Genomic DNA, 17680 nt, shown 5'->3' with positions numbered 1-17680 from the left:
AAATTATACATTTCCAAATTCTTTTTTCCAAAAAATTATCCTTTCCAAATTTTGAAACGAAAAAGAATTAGTTTTCGTGATATCAAAAATTGAGAAATGTTTGTTTTTCGATTCGATGGAAAAGTAATTATTTTCGGACAATTATTATAATTGAAAGGATATATTTTTTCTACAAAAAAAGTGGAAAGGTGTTATATCCTGTTAATTGGAAAAGAAGTCATTTTCGCCACTTTTGGATTTTCGAAAAGAGCCATTTTTCTGACATTAGGAAAATGGAGGGTCTCTATCCTGATAAATCGTAAAGAATCAATTTGAAGCTTTTGGCTTTCGAAAAGAGCCACTTTTCTGAAATAAGAAAAATGGAAAGGTTTTATGTCTTGGTGATTCGTAAAGAGTCTATTTTTGACAGCTTTGGATTTCCAAAAAGAGCCACTTTTCTGAAGGTGGGGAGGTGGAAATGATGAATTTTTTAACAATAAATGCCCGACCAGAGTAGTATACATCCATACATAAACAGCCGGTGAAGCAACACCGAACATACTTTGAAACATACTTTTATTGTCAAACGTTAAAGATATCTTTTTCGGGTTTTCTAAAGGGGATCTGACTGTGCAGACAAGTTGTAATATTCCGTAAACAATGTTTCTAATAAAGTTTTAATTAATGCTTTCAGGTTTCTCTAAAATCAATCTCTGCTTTAATTTCTTGTCCTAAAATTTACCATGAAATCACAAATTGCGAGCAAGTTAAAATATGTTCATTCAAAAGGGCATTGAATGAATAGGGCTAGAGCTTTAGCAAAAGTGAAACTTTTTAGAAGTACGAGTGTGGCAAGCTCAGAGGTTATTATTTTTTTCTAGTGGGACTGATTTAAAGCCTTTTTTGGCAATTATTATTCCACTGGGGTGACCAGCGGATGGGAGCCAAATTGGCCACAGAGGCAGGGTGTCCAGTGAGTAGGGGACTCTCACTGGGCCTGTGACACCCGTTAGTTCATTCTTCTTAACTAAGGCTCCGAAAAGGTGGATAATTCCTTTTGTCGTTTTTCATTAAAATGTATGAATTTGATGTTTCTAGATTGACTGTCTTTTCTTCGTTTGTATTTTAAGAAAATATTAAGTGTTCTTCTTGAAATTTAAACAAAAAACTTTTTTTCATAAAATATCAAATTTTCATGCCGAATTTATCGAAAATACAATCATCAAAAAAGAAAAGGTAATAATTTCGAATTTAAAAAACATTACTATCTCTACGTCGGGATAAAAGTAAGGAGCAGCTTTATATTCTTGCAGCTGATTTGGCAAAAGTAGTATATTTTCAATTTTATGAGAGCATTATGAGAATGTTTTCTTTAGGGAGTGACAAGATAATTTTTAGTGTCCAATAAAACACCCCTGTGTCTGTTAGAGTAATGACAGGAAAAAAAAGAGCCGTCCTCTGTTGACCAAATTAGGTGCCGCTTTGCTTTTTCGCACCATAGAATTAGCAGTTTTCAGTCGAAACGATAAGAAATATCCTACATGTTTTACTTTGAAAGATCCAAACATCAAGAATTGTCTCCTTAGTTTGTCCCATAATTGATTAACCCAACACAGTACTGCCGGTATCACAGACCTTTGTGGGACCCACTACAAAATTTGGCTGAAAATTTTGGCTGAAAATTTTGTCACCGCTTGGAAACTGCCATGTATAAACTTTCATCCCCACAGTGGGAGTAGCTCCACCGGGGCTGTGACACTGTGACAGGGGTATGATTAGCTCTTTTTGTACACCTTCGCCAGATTTTCAAGACATTGCACATGATTTACAGCTATCATTTCATTTTGAGATTATTTTCAAAATTTTGTGTTTTTATAAAACTTTTCAAAGTTATCCAAAGTTTTTTTCAAATGTCCAGCAACAATGGCTAGCCATTATGCCTACGAAGGTCTTTTAATTCGATTAAGTCGATTTACTTCATTATAGTTGAAAAATGTAATGCAAGGCAATTTTTTGTTACTTTATTTGAATCAAGTGCAAAGGCGTTTTGTAGAAAGAAATACAATTTATTTGAGGCATTCTTTCATAAAATGAAGATAGTATAATCCTTTGGCAGCTATTTTTGTTTCGTTTGAGTATTCTAAATGTAAAGTGATTCACTGTTTTGGGCCTCGCAGCGTTTTGCGACGCTGCACTTACGGCTAGTAGGTAAGCCTGTATTTTACATTATAGATTGCATAAAAATGTTGGGAATTAGATATTTCGCAAATCAGCCGAAAATAATTTTCATGGTCAGCGAGTTTGACGAGTTTTACATACATAACGAACCAGAAAAGTATATGAAAAGAAATTATATTGTATTTCATGAATACGCGTTTTTTTATAAGAACATCCAAAAATTTTGAAGCTTTCGGGTGTTCTTGACTTTTCAGCCTAAAAATGTTCTTAACATATTATTATTTTCCCGCACATTATTTCCTAAGAAATCGGGTGTTTTCGAGTCCCCAAAGCCTTAAAATGTTCTTAACGATTCGAATACTTTCTCTTTTTTCGGCGCTGTTTCAAAGGCTGAAAAATTTGTTAGGCGGTTTCATCAAAAGAATTACAATTAACTGTTTAAACTAAACAACACCATTCCCTTTGGGACCCTGTGTTAACACATTTATAATTGTGGAAAAATTACAATATATTCAATTGCAGTCCAATTAAGTCTCTCATAGAAAAATGTTAATAAAGAGATTTTAATTGGCAGAAATTAAAGGGGGAAAGAAAAGCCTTGATTTGTCACGAAATTATGTAACATGTTTTCACACGGACTTTACAGTAAGCCAAAGAGTGAAACAAATGTAAGAAGTAAAGACTTTGCGATGAATATTGCGTCAATAATGCTAAGGCCCTGCAATGATCATGTAAGTACACTTTTTTAGTTATTTTTGGAATAGCCTGTCTAAAAACACATAATTTCTTTCTTGCTATTATGTTTTTTTGTAATCTTCAAGTCATTTTGGATTTCCACTGATTATTTTCAATTTGAAATAAAGATAAAGGGGGCAATTAATCTGTTAGATAATCCTGTTTAAGAAGTAGGGTATAATTTTATCATTTTCTCTCGACAGAAAATCGAAAAACGTATTGCGAGCCCAGCGGAGAGAGCCGAAACATCAATTCGCTGCAATGTTAAAGACGTGTGGAGAAAACTTATCACAGAATGAACATCGTCTCATCAGAAGACAAAGATATAAATATGGTTATAAGAAAGGAAGTAAATATGATTGTTCGACAACACAACCAAAGAAACATCTTCAATGAGGGGAAATACAGATCGTTTGAACGGAAGATCGGAGAAAGTAATTGAAGAAGTAATTGTCCGACTTCTTTTGTTAGTTGGTTCATCCTTTTTTATACGAAAACAATTTTTTTAACTGCAACCTAATTCTCATTTCTTAAATTCGAATAATGCTTTACAATGTCAAATTTTGTCAGAAATAGCCCCCTAACCCTATATCGAAGTTCCTACTATACCACATCAATTTTTTGTCATTTTTTACAAGAAATTAGATATTATAATTTATTATTTTATTAATTTAAGTCATTTTGTGTAAATAAGGTATACTGAGGTATACTTGAGATTTTTAGCACAAGACTTATGAGTACATATATGAATATTAACTTCACCATGTATATTAATATGAATTTATTTAATATTGACTTTAATTTTAAAGAAGAAAATCATCCAAGAATAATATATTTCAATATCTTATCGAATTTAATCTATCGTCTAATTTCATTAAAATGGCAGTAATCTCGGTTGATGAAAACTTCGTATTTCAAATACGTCAGAAAATTAGTTCTTTCCTGTTCTGATAGTATTTCTTTTCGGAAGGTTTGATGAAATTTTTCATTTTATATAAATTTACCAGCAAAATATTTTTTCTTTTCGTGAATTTTCGTCGTCTAGCAGAAGTATTTTTCGTACACCAAATAAATAGTTTAGTCATTCCATCAAAAAAGATCAAAAAATCAATTCTTCCTGTTCAATATCGAATTTAGAAAGCTTTCCTATGCAGAAGCTTCGATGAAAACCTATTCCTTTAACAAATATTTTATCATAAAATTAGTTCTTTTCGTACACTTTCCCGTTCTGATAGTATACTTCTTTTCGGAAGGTTTGATGAAATTTTTCTTTTTATATAAATTTACCAGCAGAATATCTTCTCTTTCCGTGAATTTCCACCGTCTGATAGTAGTTCTTTTCGGAAAATCAAAAAATAATTTAGTCTTTCCATTAAAGTGTATCAGAAAATTAATCCTTTCTCTGCAATTTCGAGACCGAAAAGATATCCTTTTCGTAAATTGAAAAGAAACAGGTATTCTTTCCAGTACTTTTCGGGACAGAAAATGATAACTTTTCGGTTACAGAAAGGAATGGAAATATAATCTTTTCGGAAAGCTTCAAAAGGATACTTTTCGTCCTTATCGTGCACTCGAAAAGAAATCCTTTATGGTGCATGTAAATAGGAAGAAAGAGGTCCTTTTCACCGTCTATCGGACAGTCGGAAAGATCATTTTTCATGCAGTGTCTATAAGGAGCACGAATCCGTTAGTGGATGCCAGCAGCCTAGTTTGTTGTCTGTTATTTATTTGGAAGCTGCTGGTCAGTTCCTTTTTCTACTATGTTTTCCGAAGGCGACTGAGTGTGGGCCCTTAAACACGTGGAAAGTCACTATACCAGTCACAAGTCTGGGACTTCGGGTTTTGTTTTGTTTATGTATCTTTTTTTTTTTTATTTATTTGATGTGTTTGCTTTTGTATTTGTCCCCATTTTGTATGTATTTTGATGAACTTACGGAAGTGTGTTTATCAAAAAAGTTTTTTGCAATTCATTGTTTCTCCACTATTACTTTTCTTCTATCTTCATTTAGATTAGGCTTTTCTTTCACATACCACTATTTAAATTCCCCTCTGTTTCGGAATGATTAAAAAATAAAAAATACCAAAAAAATCGTAAATACACACAATTAACAAAAATATTCTTAACTTTTTTCGTATTTATCAGTTTGAGTTATTTATATATCAATACTTTTCTTTTTCTAAAATGACAGATATTACATATCTTCACTATATATACATACATTATGCATCCAAATTCATTTGCATTGGCAATTACATGTCAAAATCAAATCAAGATGACTTACATGACAAATATTGATGTCCAGTTTACAGGGAAAATTTTGAATCCAAAAACTTCCAAGAAACTAAATGTTAGGTACACATCATCATTTTGATTGAATTATTCCATTCTGTTGTTTCCTTAAAGTTAAATATGGTTTGTTTCACTCATCTTATTAGCAGACTTTGTCAGTGTTTACAAAGATTTCGTACCAACCACGTGAAGGTGCAAAATAATCCATTGATCTAGGGGCTACTGGACAGTATGATGGCAACTAACCTGGAAATATATAATGAAGATAGAATTAGGATCTTTGCAAGCTACACCTACATTAACAAACACAAAACAACAAAATTTGAGTCAAACGACAACCAATGAAATTAATCTTATATAATAACTGGCTGACTGTGGGTAACCGCCAACCGCAATGCTTCACGAGCCCATCTACTAAACTTCTTGGATGGTTTTTTTTGGTTCTGAGAATAATACTTACAATTCAGGAAAAGTTCTGCAAACGTGCAAGGCATCGAAGTGTATCCATCAAAGAATTGTTGCCCACGAGATGGAGAGAAATGGAACTGTACAGGCAATTTCCATTTTACTCCAGGGGCTGAGTTAGGTCCCGTATGAGCATCGGCGTATAGTCATTTTTTTCTTTTGATCATGAAAGTATAGCCCTTGAAGAGTCAGAAAACGTGTGTGGCGTTATTTGAATCAGGCTCAAATTTCCATAATGGCGGATTTTAGATTTCAACCCTTTTTAGCCCTCTTGCTTGAAAAAAATTTTTTTCGACTTTAAACATAGACATATTATATGCCAATCGATTACAAATTTTATGCTGATTAAGAAAAAGGTCAGAATCATGGTCTGAAAATTTCGTTATCTGGAGATATAAAGCACTTTCGATTTCGATTTTTTGAAATGACTACTTTTGGTTCCAGATTTGCGTGGCTGCAACATTTGATTGGCTTACTTAATTTACTTTAAATTTTCGGAGGGTCTTGCCTACCGTTCAAATAATAAAATTCAGGAATATTTTTTTCTCTACATGAATTTCGAAATCCATAATGGCGGATTCAAAATTTTCTTTCGTCACATGGGCTCTTAGGCTCTGCTAGCCTAAGAAAAATATTTTTTGAGCATAAAACCCTGCATATTATGTACCAATCGATCATAAATTTTATGCTGATTAAGAAAAAGGTCAGAACTATGGTCTGAAAATTTCGTTATCAAGAGATACGAAGTACTTACGTTTTCTAAGTTTTGAAAACGAAAGTACTTCATAGCTCGAGATAGAAAAATTTTCAGACCATAGTTCTGACCTTTTTCTTAATCAGCATAAAATTTCTGATCGATTGGTATATAATATGCAGGGTTTTAAGCTCAAAAGATATTCAACCTTTTCTTAGCCAGAGTGATTGGCTAAACAAACAGTGACTACGTACCCCGATTGATCAAATATCTTATAAATATTTCATGATTGGACACTCACTCACCACACACAACAAGTGGTTTTGTTGATTACCAAAAATTATGACAGGTCATAGGCCATAGGCAGATAAGTAGAGAAAGAGGAAGGGAAGCAGTTTTTCCTGCACTTATCAGATTATGATTGATAACATCCAGGCATAAAAAATAATAGAAAAAAATACCACATACCTTACAGATTTTTCTTTCCTTGTTTCAATGGATTTCAGAAGATAACCATAAGAAGAAAAACAAACATTGACCTTGATGGCAGCCATCAGATGACGAATTTGGAGGAGATCGAAAATGTGCAGGCTTCAAATTCTTCAGAATTTGCGACAAAATAGATAAAATCAGGACTGTCTATTCTGTTTTTTCTTCTTCGAGCATCTAAAGCCATTTGGCGAGTCTTGACTTTTACCGTTTTGACACTAACAGCTATCAAATCCCGGGCAAACTGTGCATTTTGACCTCATCCAGGTCTTTCTGCAAAATTTTGCAGGGTGCAGGCCTGCGAGTGCATGTTTTGCAGGGGTGTCGCACCGCCACTGCTTACTTCTCAAGATTTTTAGCAGAATGTCCATGAATTATAAGTTGGGAAGTAAAACCACACCTTCAACTTCGCAACAAGGGTCACGTGACGTTAATAATGTAAACAAATATTGTTTGGATAATTTATGCGAGAAAAAACATAAAAACGTTGTGGTGGGGCGAGTGAAAGGTGCATGCATCGGATTGTAAATAAATATTGAGAATAATGAGTTTCAAAACATTGTCAAAATTTTGTTGTCAAACAATCGATGCTACAGCGATTGAAGAACCAAGAGTTCCGAAGTTAATATTCCCAAAAGAATTTGTTCAACCTTTTACTGCTGAAAAAGAACCCGCCATCAACATCAAAAGCAAAACTAAGCCAAAATTCAAACCTCCAAAAAAGTCGACACCAAAGAATAAGCAGGCAAAGGCAAGTTTTAAGATCTAGTGATTCGCTGTTTTTTTAGTAATGAATAGTGATTTTTTGCATTTCAAGGCTTTTTTATGTGAAATCCTTGCCATGAATCTTTTTGTAATTTTTTTATTGGAAATTTTAAGAAGAGCGGGAATCCATGAAAACTTATAATTGTGCCTTATCTTTAGACACTGGATATCACAACGGACAAGCATTTTGGATATTTTTTCGTACTGCGCATGCGCACAGGGGGATCACCTTTGATTTCATCACGTCGAGTATCAGTCGACAGCGTGAAAACAACCTTTTTGAAGTCGTCCTTGTGTCGTGAAGGTTTCGAACATGGATAATTCAGAAAAAGACCAAATGAAAAGGTAAATATCTAAAAAATCTAGAGATTTATTACTCTAAGTTATGTTTGACTATTTTCCAATGGGCTGGTGGCTACAAAAAAGTATGTTTTTTCCACAAGATTCATTGTGCTCAAGCTTAAGTGTATATAATGTTTATCCTCTCAATTTGTTTGTCCTCATTCTTGTTTATTTTTTCTATTTTTTCTCCACAGCAACATGAAATGGACCCTACAACACGATGTCTTCCTATGCAGAGAGCTCCTTCTTATGAGACCCTATACCTTCAAGCCTGGAACTAAGGAGAGTGGGCATGCTTGGACTTCAGTAGCCAACGATTTAAATAATGTTAAAGAACCAAAATTTATGGTTAATCAAAAGTCCGTTCGAGACCACACCAAACTTTTGCTGGAAAAATATAACCAACGCATGAAAGATCAAGAGAACGAATCTGGGGGGAACAAAGAACCGACTGAACTAGGCCAAGCATTGTATGGTATTAAGTCTGAATGGAACGAAGCAAAAGAACGCTATGATGAAATGACCTTAGGAAAAATGAAAGAAATTCAAAAGTCGAAAGATGATGCTGACACAATTCGAGTGAAACAAGAAAAAAGGAGAAACAGTAACGATGAGAGCCCAACTAGTAGTAAAATCAAGAGAAATACAGGAAGTGGTACCCAAGCCTTTCTGATGGCAAAACTTGAATCAGACAACAATTGGAAACAGCAAGAGCTTGAACTCAAACGCCAGTCCGTTAACAGGGAGTTAGCCTCGCAAAACAATTTTTCAATGTTGTTGGAACAGCAAAGACTATTAAATGCTAATCAGCAAGAGCAAAACAAACTTGTTCTTCAATTGGTGGGAGAATTGATAAAGAAAAACAATTCTGAGCCCAAGGATAAAAAGCAAACTTGAATTCGATGTTAGGGTTATAAACTAATATTTAGCACATTTCATATGTTTGAATTTATTGTTTGGTGTTTGGCTGGGTCATAGAAAAACTATATTTTGCATTTTCCACATGTTTGAATTTATTGTTTGCTGTTTGGGTCAGTTGAACTACTGATGATAGGGGATATACAATTTTAATTAAAAAATCATTTAAAATAGATTAAAGGACTTCAGAATTTTGCTTCATTCAGTAACAATTGCTTATGATTTTTATTAAATGAAGAGAGAACTAATCAACTGTTAATATTTTCTTGAAAATCATCTTGTCGAAGTGTGTAAATTACTCATTTTTCTTTGAAATTTTAGTTATTTATTTTCAGAACATATTTATTACCCATTACCCATTTTTTCATTTTTTACAAGTTTTATAAATAAAGTAAAATATTTTATTACTTTGAATTGTTAATATTTTAATAGAGGTACGTAAAAGTTTTAGAATGTTTATATTTGAAAAAAAAAAGATATCAGTTTTAAAATTAACAACAAGTTTCTGGAAATAAATAATTATGTCCACAGTTTAGGAAAAGTACTGCCAAACAGTGGGTGGGTCAATATCGAAGTGAGCTGATGATTGTGAACCATACATGCAAGTTCTAGCATTGGTGAAAAGTGCGCAGACTGTATACATCTTCCCAATAGGTGAAAGCCCTATTTTTCTATTATTCTTTCTAATTTTTCTTAAAGTCCATGAATTTAAAATAATTGATTACATCACCAAAAACCCATTCGACTCCTATCCTACACTTGCTCATGGCCTTATTGTAATCTTTTTGTTGTTGGGTCAGATTAAGTCCCTGGAAAGGCTTTTGTAACTCCACGCTCAAAGGATAAGCAAGGTCTCCATAAATGCAGAGTGGAATCTGGTTTGGCCTTTGCCCCATTGCACGAAGTTGTGGTAGAACGTTTGAATCTGCCAACATCCCACTATCATGGCGTCTTCCCTCCACAGGACCAAACAAGTTGACAATAAGGCCATTAGGTGCTGCAATTGACTGGAATTTTAATGCATGAACTCTCTTATGTCCATTATAGACCACTCGTTAGAGCTCGCCAGGTTTGCATATAGGTCGCACAGTTCCATCTACAAACCCCCAACAGTTATCTAAGGGTGCACCAGCTTGGTGGATCGCATTTGCGAATCTTTGTAAATTTGCTGGAGATAACCAGTTCTGGTTAAAATTGTGAACTTTGTTGTTGTGGATGTTGTAGACAAAGTTGGTCATATCTCCTGCTATCATGGAGAGTTGAAGTTCTGGTCTTCCAAATTTGGGAACCATATCTCCAAATCTGATAGGGTACGAAAATCGTCTTAGCAGGATACACAACGCCTCAACACCATCGACATGAAGTCTATTGTTACACACAAAAACATCCGGAATTTGCAAAACATCTTTTAGGACATATATGTCATTTTTGTAAAATCTGAAGTCTGCCTTGCACTCATCATCTGTTAGCCTATCAAAGTCGAAATCGTAATTCCAGTAAGGAAAGTCAGGGTTTTTTGATTGATTTAGATCATATAATAAAGCAAATTCTGCATCGTCTATCATGTCAAATGCATGAGAGATCAGTAAAGCATCTCTAATTTCTCTTAAAGCAGGCATTTTTTATCATAGTTCGATCAACTTTAATTTTTATTTTCAGGAAAGTGCTTTTTCGAAATGTAAACAAATATGGCGGATTTTTGGCGCGAAAAAAGAAATCTCAAAATATTTCGTAGGAATGTAAATTTAAAGGACGCCCTCTACCGGACGCCTTTTCCGACTTTTTCCAGATTGACGGCGTCGACCTAGAAGACGTCCTAGGCGTAGGGTCCCTAATTTGAAGTCAAGGAAGAGAGACTCTTTTTTATAACAACCAGAAAATTAATCTGTATGTGTAATGTTATTATGGCATTGGAAAATAAAATATTTAAATAGAAATCTATTAAATCATGTAATATTTTCTATCCTTTAAGGCTCTAGAGGACGTGACGAATAAACCACCAAGCACCTCGACTGAATGTGAAAAGAAGAGAAAGAAAAGCATCTCGGGTAACTTAATGCATGTCCCAGAATTGCACTAATTTTTCCGCCCCAGTTCCAGTCCCTAAACCATAACAAACTATACATTTTTGGAAGCGTATTTGGATGTAGAATACCGTATTCAGTGTAACTTAAATTCTTTCTCAGTATAATTAGAGATATCTTAAGAAAACCTGATTATGACGTCATGATTGATGACGTCATAAATACAAAAAGTTGAATATCTCGAGAAATATAAATCAAAAATTTATGAAATTTGGACCAGTGTACATTGAGATATTTCTAAAAACTTTTGAAAGTATTTCCCAAAATTGATGACGTCAGCAGAAATTGCAAGAATTCGAATTTTTGCAATAAAATGCTGACATCTGCAAATTTTCTAATTTTTTAAAAACAATGCTCCTCCTCTTGATGAGTTCTATCATTGGTCCAAATTTCATAAAGTTTTGAGTATTAGTTCTTGAGATATTCAACTTTTTAAAATTATGACGTCATAAATAATGACGTCATAATCACGTTTTTATAAAAAAATCAAATTCTGCTGAGAAAGAATTTAAGTTACACCGAATACGGTATTCCACATCCAAATACGCTTCAAAAAATGTATAGTTTGTTATGGTTTAGGGACTGGAACTGGGGCGGAAAAATTAATGCAGTTTTGGGACATGCATTAAGTTACCCGAGAAAATTGATTTCAAACTAGTATGTAGGATATTCTTTTTTTGATTATACCGATTTATACGCTTTAACTTTATTAGCATTTGCGATGATTTCTGCATAATCTTAAACTAAAGACTTGCTGACATAATGTCCCCCACCCAAGGGTGCAGCAAAATGCCTTGACATTGAAATGAAGAATTGGAAATAAGGTTAGGGTTATAAATATTTCCTATTTGCTTATTCAAGGTAGAGGAAGCGAAGAAGGGAAGCAAGAAAGAAACAAAGAAAAAGAAGGAGAACACCAAGACTATTTGTACATCTCCCGGACCATCTGATGATGAAAACGATCTATTCAATTTTGAAAATGAGGAAAATGCCTCCTTTTCTGAAGATGATGACTTTAATCAACTTTCTGAAATTTCAATGAATGATGAGGAAAACGAATATGATGGTGGCTCAAGTGGGGATAGTGAAAATGAGAATGATTGGGAGGGTGGCGAGACGGTTAATGCGAAACGAAAGAAAAGTAATAAAGCTAAAGGATACAACTGGTCGGAGGGTCTAACCCTTCAGCTTATCGACACTTACGTGAAATATAAAGAGAGATTTTCTGAAGGTAACCCTGCGACAAAGGTTTGGGAGAAATTTATAGTCAGGGACTTGCATTTGAAAATCCCTAGAGGAGTCAAGCTTCCTTCCAAACAACAATGTTGGAGGATATTGATAGTTTATTCTTTTCTTTAATGTTTTGTCATCTTTTATTTTCAGATCAAAACATTCAATAGCACATAAAATTAAAAAGTAATTACAATTGTTTCATCAATTATTGAATGATCTTCATCCAAATGTATTACACGTTGGAACTCAATATTGAGAACATGCAATAAAGTTACACATCAAAATAATCTCTCTGGAAATAGACGCAGAAAATTACCGTACTACCACGAAAACCTGCACGAGGCTTTCAAAAAGGAATCCAAAATAGCCCCCAAATATCTTGCAAGCAAAATCTCAATTACAACCCAAAATCCAAACCTATCATCCTCATCATCTTCTTCTGCGTCTATTAACACCAGCCGTTTAGAAGAAAGCGAAGAAAAGCGTAAATATGAAACAAGAAATGGAAGCAAGAGAAATGGCGAGAGAGCAGGCAATTGAAGTTCGTTTTCAACGATTGGAAGCATTAGCTGAAAGGAAGATCAGTGTTCTTGAAAGAATCGAAAAAAAAACTATAATAATTATTATGGTTTCTTTCCTGTTGTTTACAGAAAACTTATATTCTGTTCAGCTTTTCAGATGAGGACATAGTCGTTAAAATGAAAACATTAGGTTTTGTTTCCTTCTAATAAAAAGAGTTTGTGTATTTCAATGATAGAATCGATTTGCCTACAAAAAGTCAATAATTAAATGAAATTTACAAGAAATCACCTATTGCCTCTTATAAATATAGCTACACTATCAACTAATTACATTTATTACACTTCAAATTTTAGATATTTTAATTTAAATAAGTTTCGAAATCTTAGCCTTATCATCATGTTTCAAATGTTTTTAATAATCTAGTTGATATATTGAATATTGAATATTGAAGCAAAAAGATATTGAATATTATAAGTAATTTAATTTGGAAATCATTTCTTTATTATTAAAAACAATATTTAAATGTATAAATTTTGAAACTAGAGCCTTGAACAATCTAACGGTATTTAATAGATAATAAACTTAATGATTGTTTCTCTTGGAATACAGGGTTCGGGCGATTCTATCTCGTTTTCGTGATACGTCTTTTGCTGAGCTACTAGCAACTTTTGATGTTATTGTCTCATCATTCAAATCTTCGTCGATGTCGACTCTCTCTCTCTCTTCGGTCGTTGTATTCCATTGTTTTATTTATGATCAAAAAATTATGTATCGCACAGAGGGCATGAACTATCGTAGTCAATCTGTCAAGTCGGACCATTTCAAAGTTTTTCAATCGATGAAATTTCCCTTTATGAAGACCGAATGTTTTTTCGATTACCACTCTAAGAGCTGGACTGAACGTAATTGAAGCGTTTTGGATGGCGTTGAAGTTCCCATAATTTTTGTAGGGTGTTATCAGTGTAAAAGATAAGGGGTATGCTGCATCTGCAACAAGGTACCCACCGTGACACGTGTTGATGGGGTGTCTTGCAAGGCGCTTGCCCAAATCAGAGTTTTCGTACACCCTTGCGTCATGGACAGAACCAGGCCAACCACCGTAAAAATCTGTAAACAACAAATTATTATCGCAAGTTGCTTGAAACTTCAAGGAGTGAAAGCCCTTCCGGTTAACATACTGCTCTGGCTTTTCATTAGGTGGGCTGATCCTTATGTGTGTTCCATCTATGGCAACCACAATTTTCGGCAAACCCCGTTTACTAAACGAAGACATTATTCTCTTTGCTCTACGAAACGTTGGCCACTTTACATACCCCGGATATATTATGTTGATGATGGCTTTTGAACACGGCCCACACAGTCTATCGCAGTGGAAGATGCAACGCCAAATCTATTACCGACCCTCATGAAATCATCTTGAGTGGCACAATACCACAAAAATATTGTTCGTTTAGTTTATCTACACTTTTCTAAAATTGAAGATATATGCTGGAATAGCACATCCCTCCTTTTTTGTATACTGTAGGATCAGGACTCCTACTTCAGTACCAAATTCTTTTCAATGCACAATGGCTTAGGTGGTAAGGGGGTGGTGATTTTACGATATACCAGATTTTCCCTAGTTCTTTCCACTAGGAACTCCCTACCTTAATGTATGCATGGTCTTCTTGGTTGTTGGTATTTTTTTAACCCCCTGTCAGCAAAATTGTAATTCTTTTTGCCTGCGAAAGGTTAGCTTTGGGCCCTCTCACTACAATGCTATTAAGTGCCAATGTCGTACATATCATTGCCCAGTTTGAGTTAAGCTGGGAGCAAACCATCAAACATGGTTCTTCAAACATTTGAACTTTCTTGTTGAATGGTTTGCGCGGCACTTTCCAACATTGTCTCAAACATTTATTTTGTTGCATTACAACGGCTTCTATTTTTTGTTGACGAAAGAGGAAATTGCGTAAAAGAATTTTTCGCAGTAGAGCGGCTTCTTTTTTTTGTTTGTTGTTGTTTAGGGGGCGTCTAGACAAAAAAAGAAAATAAAAAAATGGCGTCTGCGAGAAGAAAGCTAGCTTTGCTGTCAATCATCGATGCGCTTGCCGATGATGGCGATGAAAAACGAACCCGGGGTCCCACACGAGATTGGATCAAACGGAGGGGTACCCACGGTTATTTTACAAATATTATCTCGGAATTCAAAATTGATGATATGAACGGTTTCAAAAATATGTTTAGAATGTCAGTCACTGACTTTGAAAAAGTTCTTGGTCACATTGCTTTAGAAATAAACCCAAATGTTTCAGCGAACGGAACACGACCTGTTCTTGCAGACGAGAGACTAGCGCTGACATTACGCTATCTAGCAACTGGAGAGACATTTTCATCTCTCGAATTTCAATTTAGGATTTCGGAGAGGGCTATTTCTTACATCGTGAATGGTGTCTGTGATGCTATTGCAAAAATAATGGTACCAATCTACATCAAAACGCCAACCACCGAAAGGGAATGGAAAGAAATCGCAACCCGATTCCACAGGAGGTGGAACTTCCCTAATGCTTTGGGGGCAATAGACGGGAAACATATTGTAATACAGAAACCAATGAATGGTGGCTCCTTCTATTACAATTACAAACATTCCCATTCTGTCATCCTTCTCGCTATTGCAGGGCCTGATTATGAATGTTTGTATGCTGATGTTGGTAAAAACGGTAGAGTAAATGATGGTGGTGTTAGGAATGCATGTAAAATCGCCAAAAGTATTGAAAATGGGACGGCAAATTTACCGCAAGATAGTCGTATCCACGAAAATTCCCTACAGATGCCTTATGTTCTTTTAGGTGATGATGCTTTTGCTCTCAAACGTTACATGATGAAGCCATATCCACAGAAAAATCTCAGTGTTGACAAGAGGATTTACAATTATAGACATTCAAGAGGTAGAAGAATTTCAGAAAATCTCTTTGGAATTTTGGCTAATCGATGGAAAATCTATCATACGAAAATCCTTTTGCAACCTGAAAAGCTGGAATCGTTGGTTTTATCAACATTAGCCCTTCACAACATGTTGAGAGCTAGCTCTGAATCACGAAACGTTTACAGCCCTTTTTCATTGGCTGACAGTATCGGAATTGATGGGAGTATGATTGATGGGGAATGGAGACGAGAAAGTGAAGATGGTATGTATTCTTTACAGCCTAAGTCAACAGACAACAACTCTCCATTGAGTGCAAAACAAGTAAGGGATAACTTCAAAGATTATTTTGTTGGAGAGGGTGCGGTCGAATGGCAATGGCAAAAATGTTAAATATTGACTCCATGCATATTATTAAGAACATTATTATTTATCTGTGGAATCAACACGATATTTGAATTCTTGATATTTTAATAAATATAATTTATGAAACTATTTGTAAATTTTGAAGTTAAATTGATCCAAAATTATAATTTGTTACTAGCTCAATCGATTATTAACATAATTTAACAATAATTCTATACATAGTCTCCAAGAATCTTAACCTTAAAGAGGACAATCAGATAAGTATATTGATATTGGGCCTTCTAAGGTCCTGAGAAAACTTCCAAATTATATTCGAGCCAGTTTTTCCCAAGGTTGAGTGAGGCTTTTTAGATTTTCTTGAAAAGAATAGAAATTTAAAGTATAGAATGTGTAAAGACACCATGGTTTCAACAAAATTTCTGTATTTAAACTTGGTCTATTTTTGAAGTTTTGAAAAGGAAAAAAGTTTTGAAAGAGTAAATATAGTGAAAACTTTATGCCATCTACAACATACAGTTTGTCTGGAAAAAAAAAACGAAACAGAATTTATATTAAGAAAAATCCTCACAAAATGCTAATTTTTACGACTAAATTACTTTTATCAAAAACCTACGAAATCACCTTGAGAATTGACAGAAGAAAGAATTTCAATATTTTTGTAATTATTCCAAACTTGATGAGATAAAAAGGATATCTATTTTTATAAAACCAGTTCCGCATTTCAAGACACACTGCACACTGTTATCTATCATGATTCATTTTTGTTTAAATCATGTTCTATTCCAAAAGCATTCAATTCAACCTCAAAAAGAAGATCGTTAATTCGCTTTTCAGCAATCATTCGAGTGGCTTTATCAAACGTTGCCAGCTTTTCGTCGACATATTTTGCAAAGTTTGATACACTTTTTTCGACTGGTGCTTGAGTAGCGATTACTTTTGTAGCCTGAGCTAGCAGTTCTAGTTTCCTCTCAGCGATAGATTTTTTGCTGGTTGAAGGTTTCATTTCTTCGTCTTTCCCTTTCACTTTCATAGTAGAGTCGTGACTCTTGGATTTTTCACCAATGAGTGGGATCAAATACTTCATCTCTTTGTAATGAGCCCATTGGCTTACGTACAAATCTTCGGTTTTTTGCCCACTCGATGTAGTTCGCTCTAAGTTTACCTCGCGGCCAAGTTGGGTTCGTAGAACGTTCATTTTTCGTTTTACACAATCCACGTTCGTAGAATAATGGTCAGCAATCTTTTGCCACGCTAGAGACTTCATATCTCGCTTCGAGTATGCGTCATGATGTACATCCCACAAACAGGGATTTTTCTCAAAAAATGAGATCAACTCTGAAGTTTCTTCCTCACTCCAGTCTTTCTTATCGTCCGATTTCTCCTTCTTAGCTTTCTTTGATAGAGGTGCTACAGGAGCAGATTCAACTTCTTGGGTTTCCATCTCTTCTTTTCTCCAGCGTCTTTTCTCTTTTTGATTTTTGTAGAAATGATTTCTATTTGTAGCAACTTTACTTTTCGAATCACGCGTTCGAAGTTCGAATCACGCGTTCGAAATCATATTCGATGTTCGATTCACAACGCAATGTCTTCTTTCTAGGGAAACCCCGTGAAAATGTTTGAAAGAATTATGAACTTGTTCAAACATTGTTTCAAACATATTTTTTGATTTTTTTGTTGGAAAGATACGATTTTTGACTCCGCAAACCGTCAAACATCGA

The 17680-nt window shown here is 34.5% G+C and overlaps 1 protein-coding gene, 1 long non-coding RNA gene and 1 pseudogene across 2 annotated transcripts; 2 read left to right on the top strand and 1 right to left on the bottom strand.

Moving 5' to 3' along the window:
• Nucleotides 1-2854: 2854 nt before the first annotated feature.
• On the top strand, nt 2855-3379 carry LOC136805349 (uncharacterized). Its single transcript, XR_010846380.1, has 2 exons — nt 2855-2888; nt 3096-3379. It is a non-coding gene; the product is annotated as an uncharacterized lncRNA (long non-coding RNA).
• Nucleotides 3380-9369: 5990 nt separating this feature from the next.
• On the bottom strand, nt 9370-10474 carry LOC136805396 (uncharacterized; annotated as a pseudogene).
• Nucleotides 10475-14732: 4258 nt separating this feature from the next.
• LOC136805385 (uncharacterized) lies at nt 14733-15989 on the top strand. Its single transcript, XM_067061964.1, has one exon. It carries the CDS (start codon nt 14733-14735, stop codon nt 15987-15989), a length of 1257 nt encoding a protein of 418 aa, XP_066918065.1.
• Nucleotides 15990-17680: the final 1691 nt, after the last annotated feature.

This window comes from Clytia hemisphaerica, unplaced genomic scaffold (assembly GCF_902728285.1).
Source record: "Clytia hemisphaerica strain Z4C2 unplaced genomic scaffold, Clytia hemisphaerica genome assembly, whole genome shotgun sequence".
Taxonomy (NCBI): domain Eukaryota; kingdom Metazoa; phylum Cnidaria; class Hydrozoa; order Leptothecata; family Clytiidae; genus Clytia; species Clytia hemisphaerica.
Note: the sequence above shows the minus strand (reverse complement) of the source record. Positions and strands in the feature narration are given on the sequence as shown.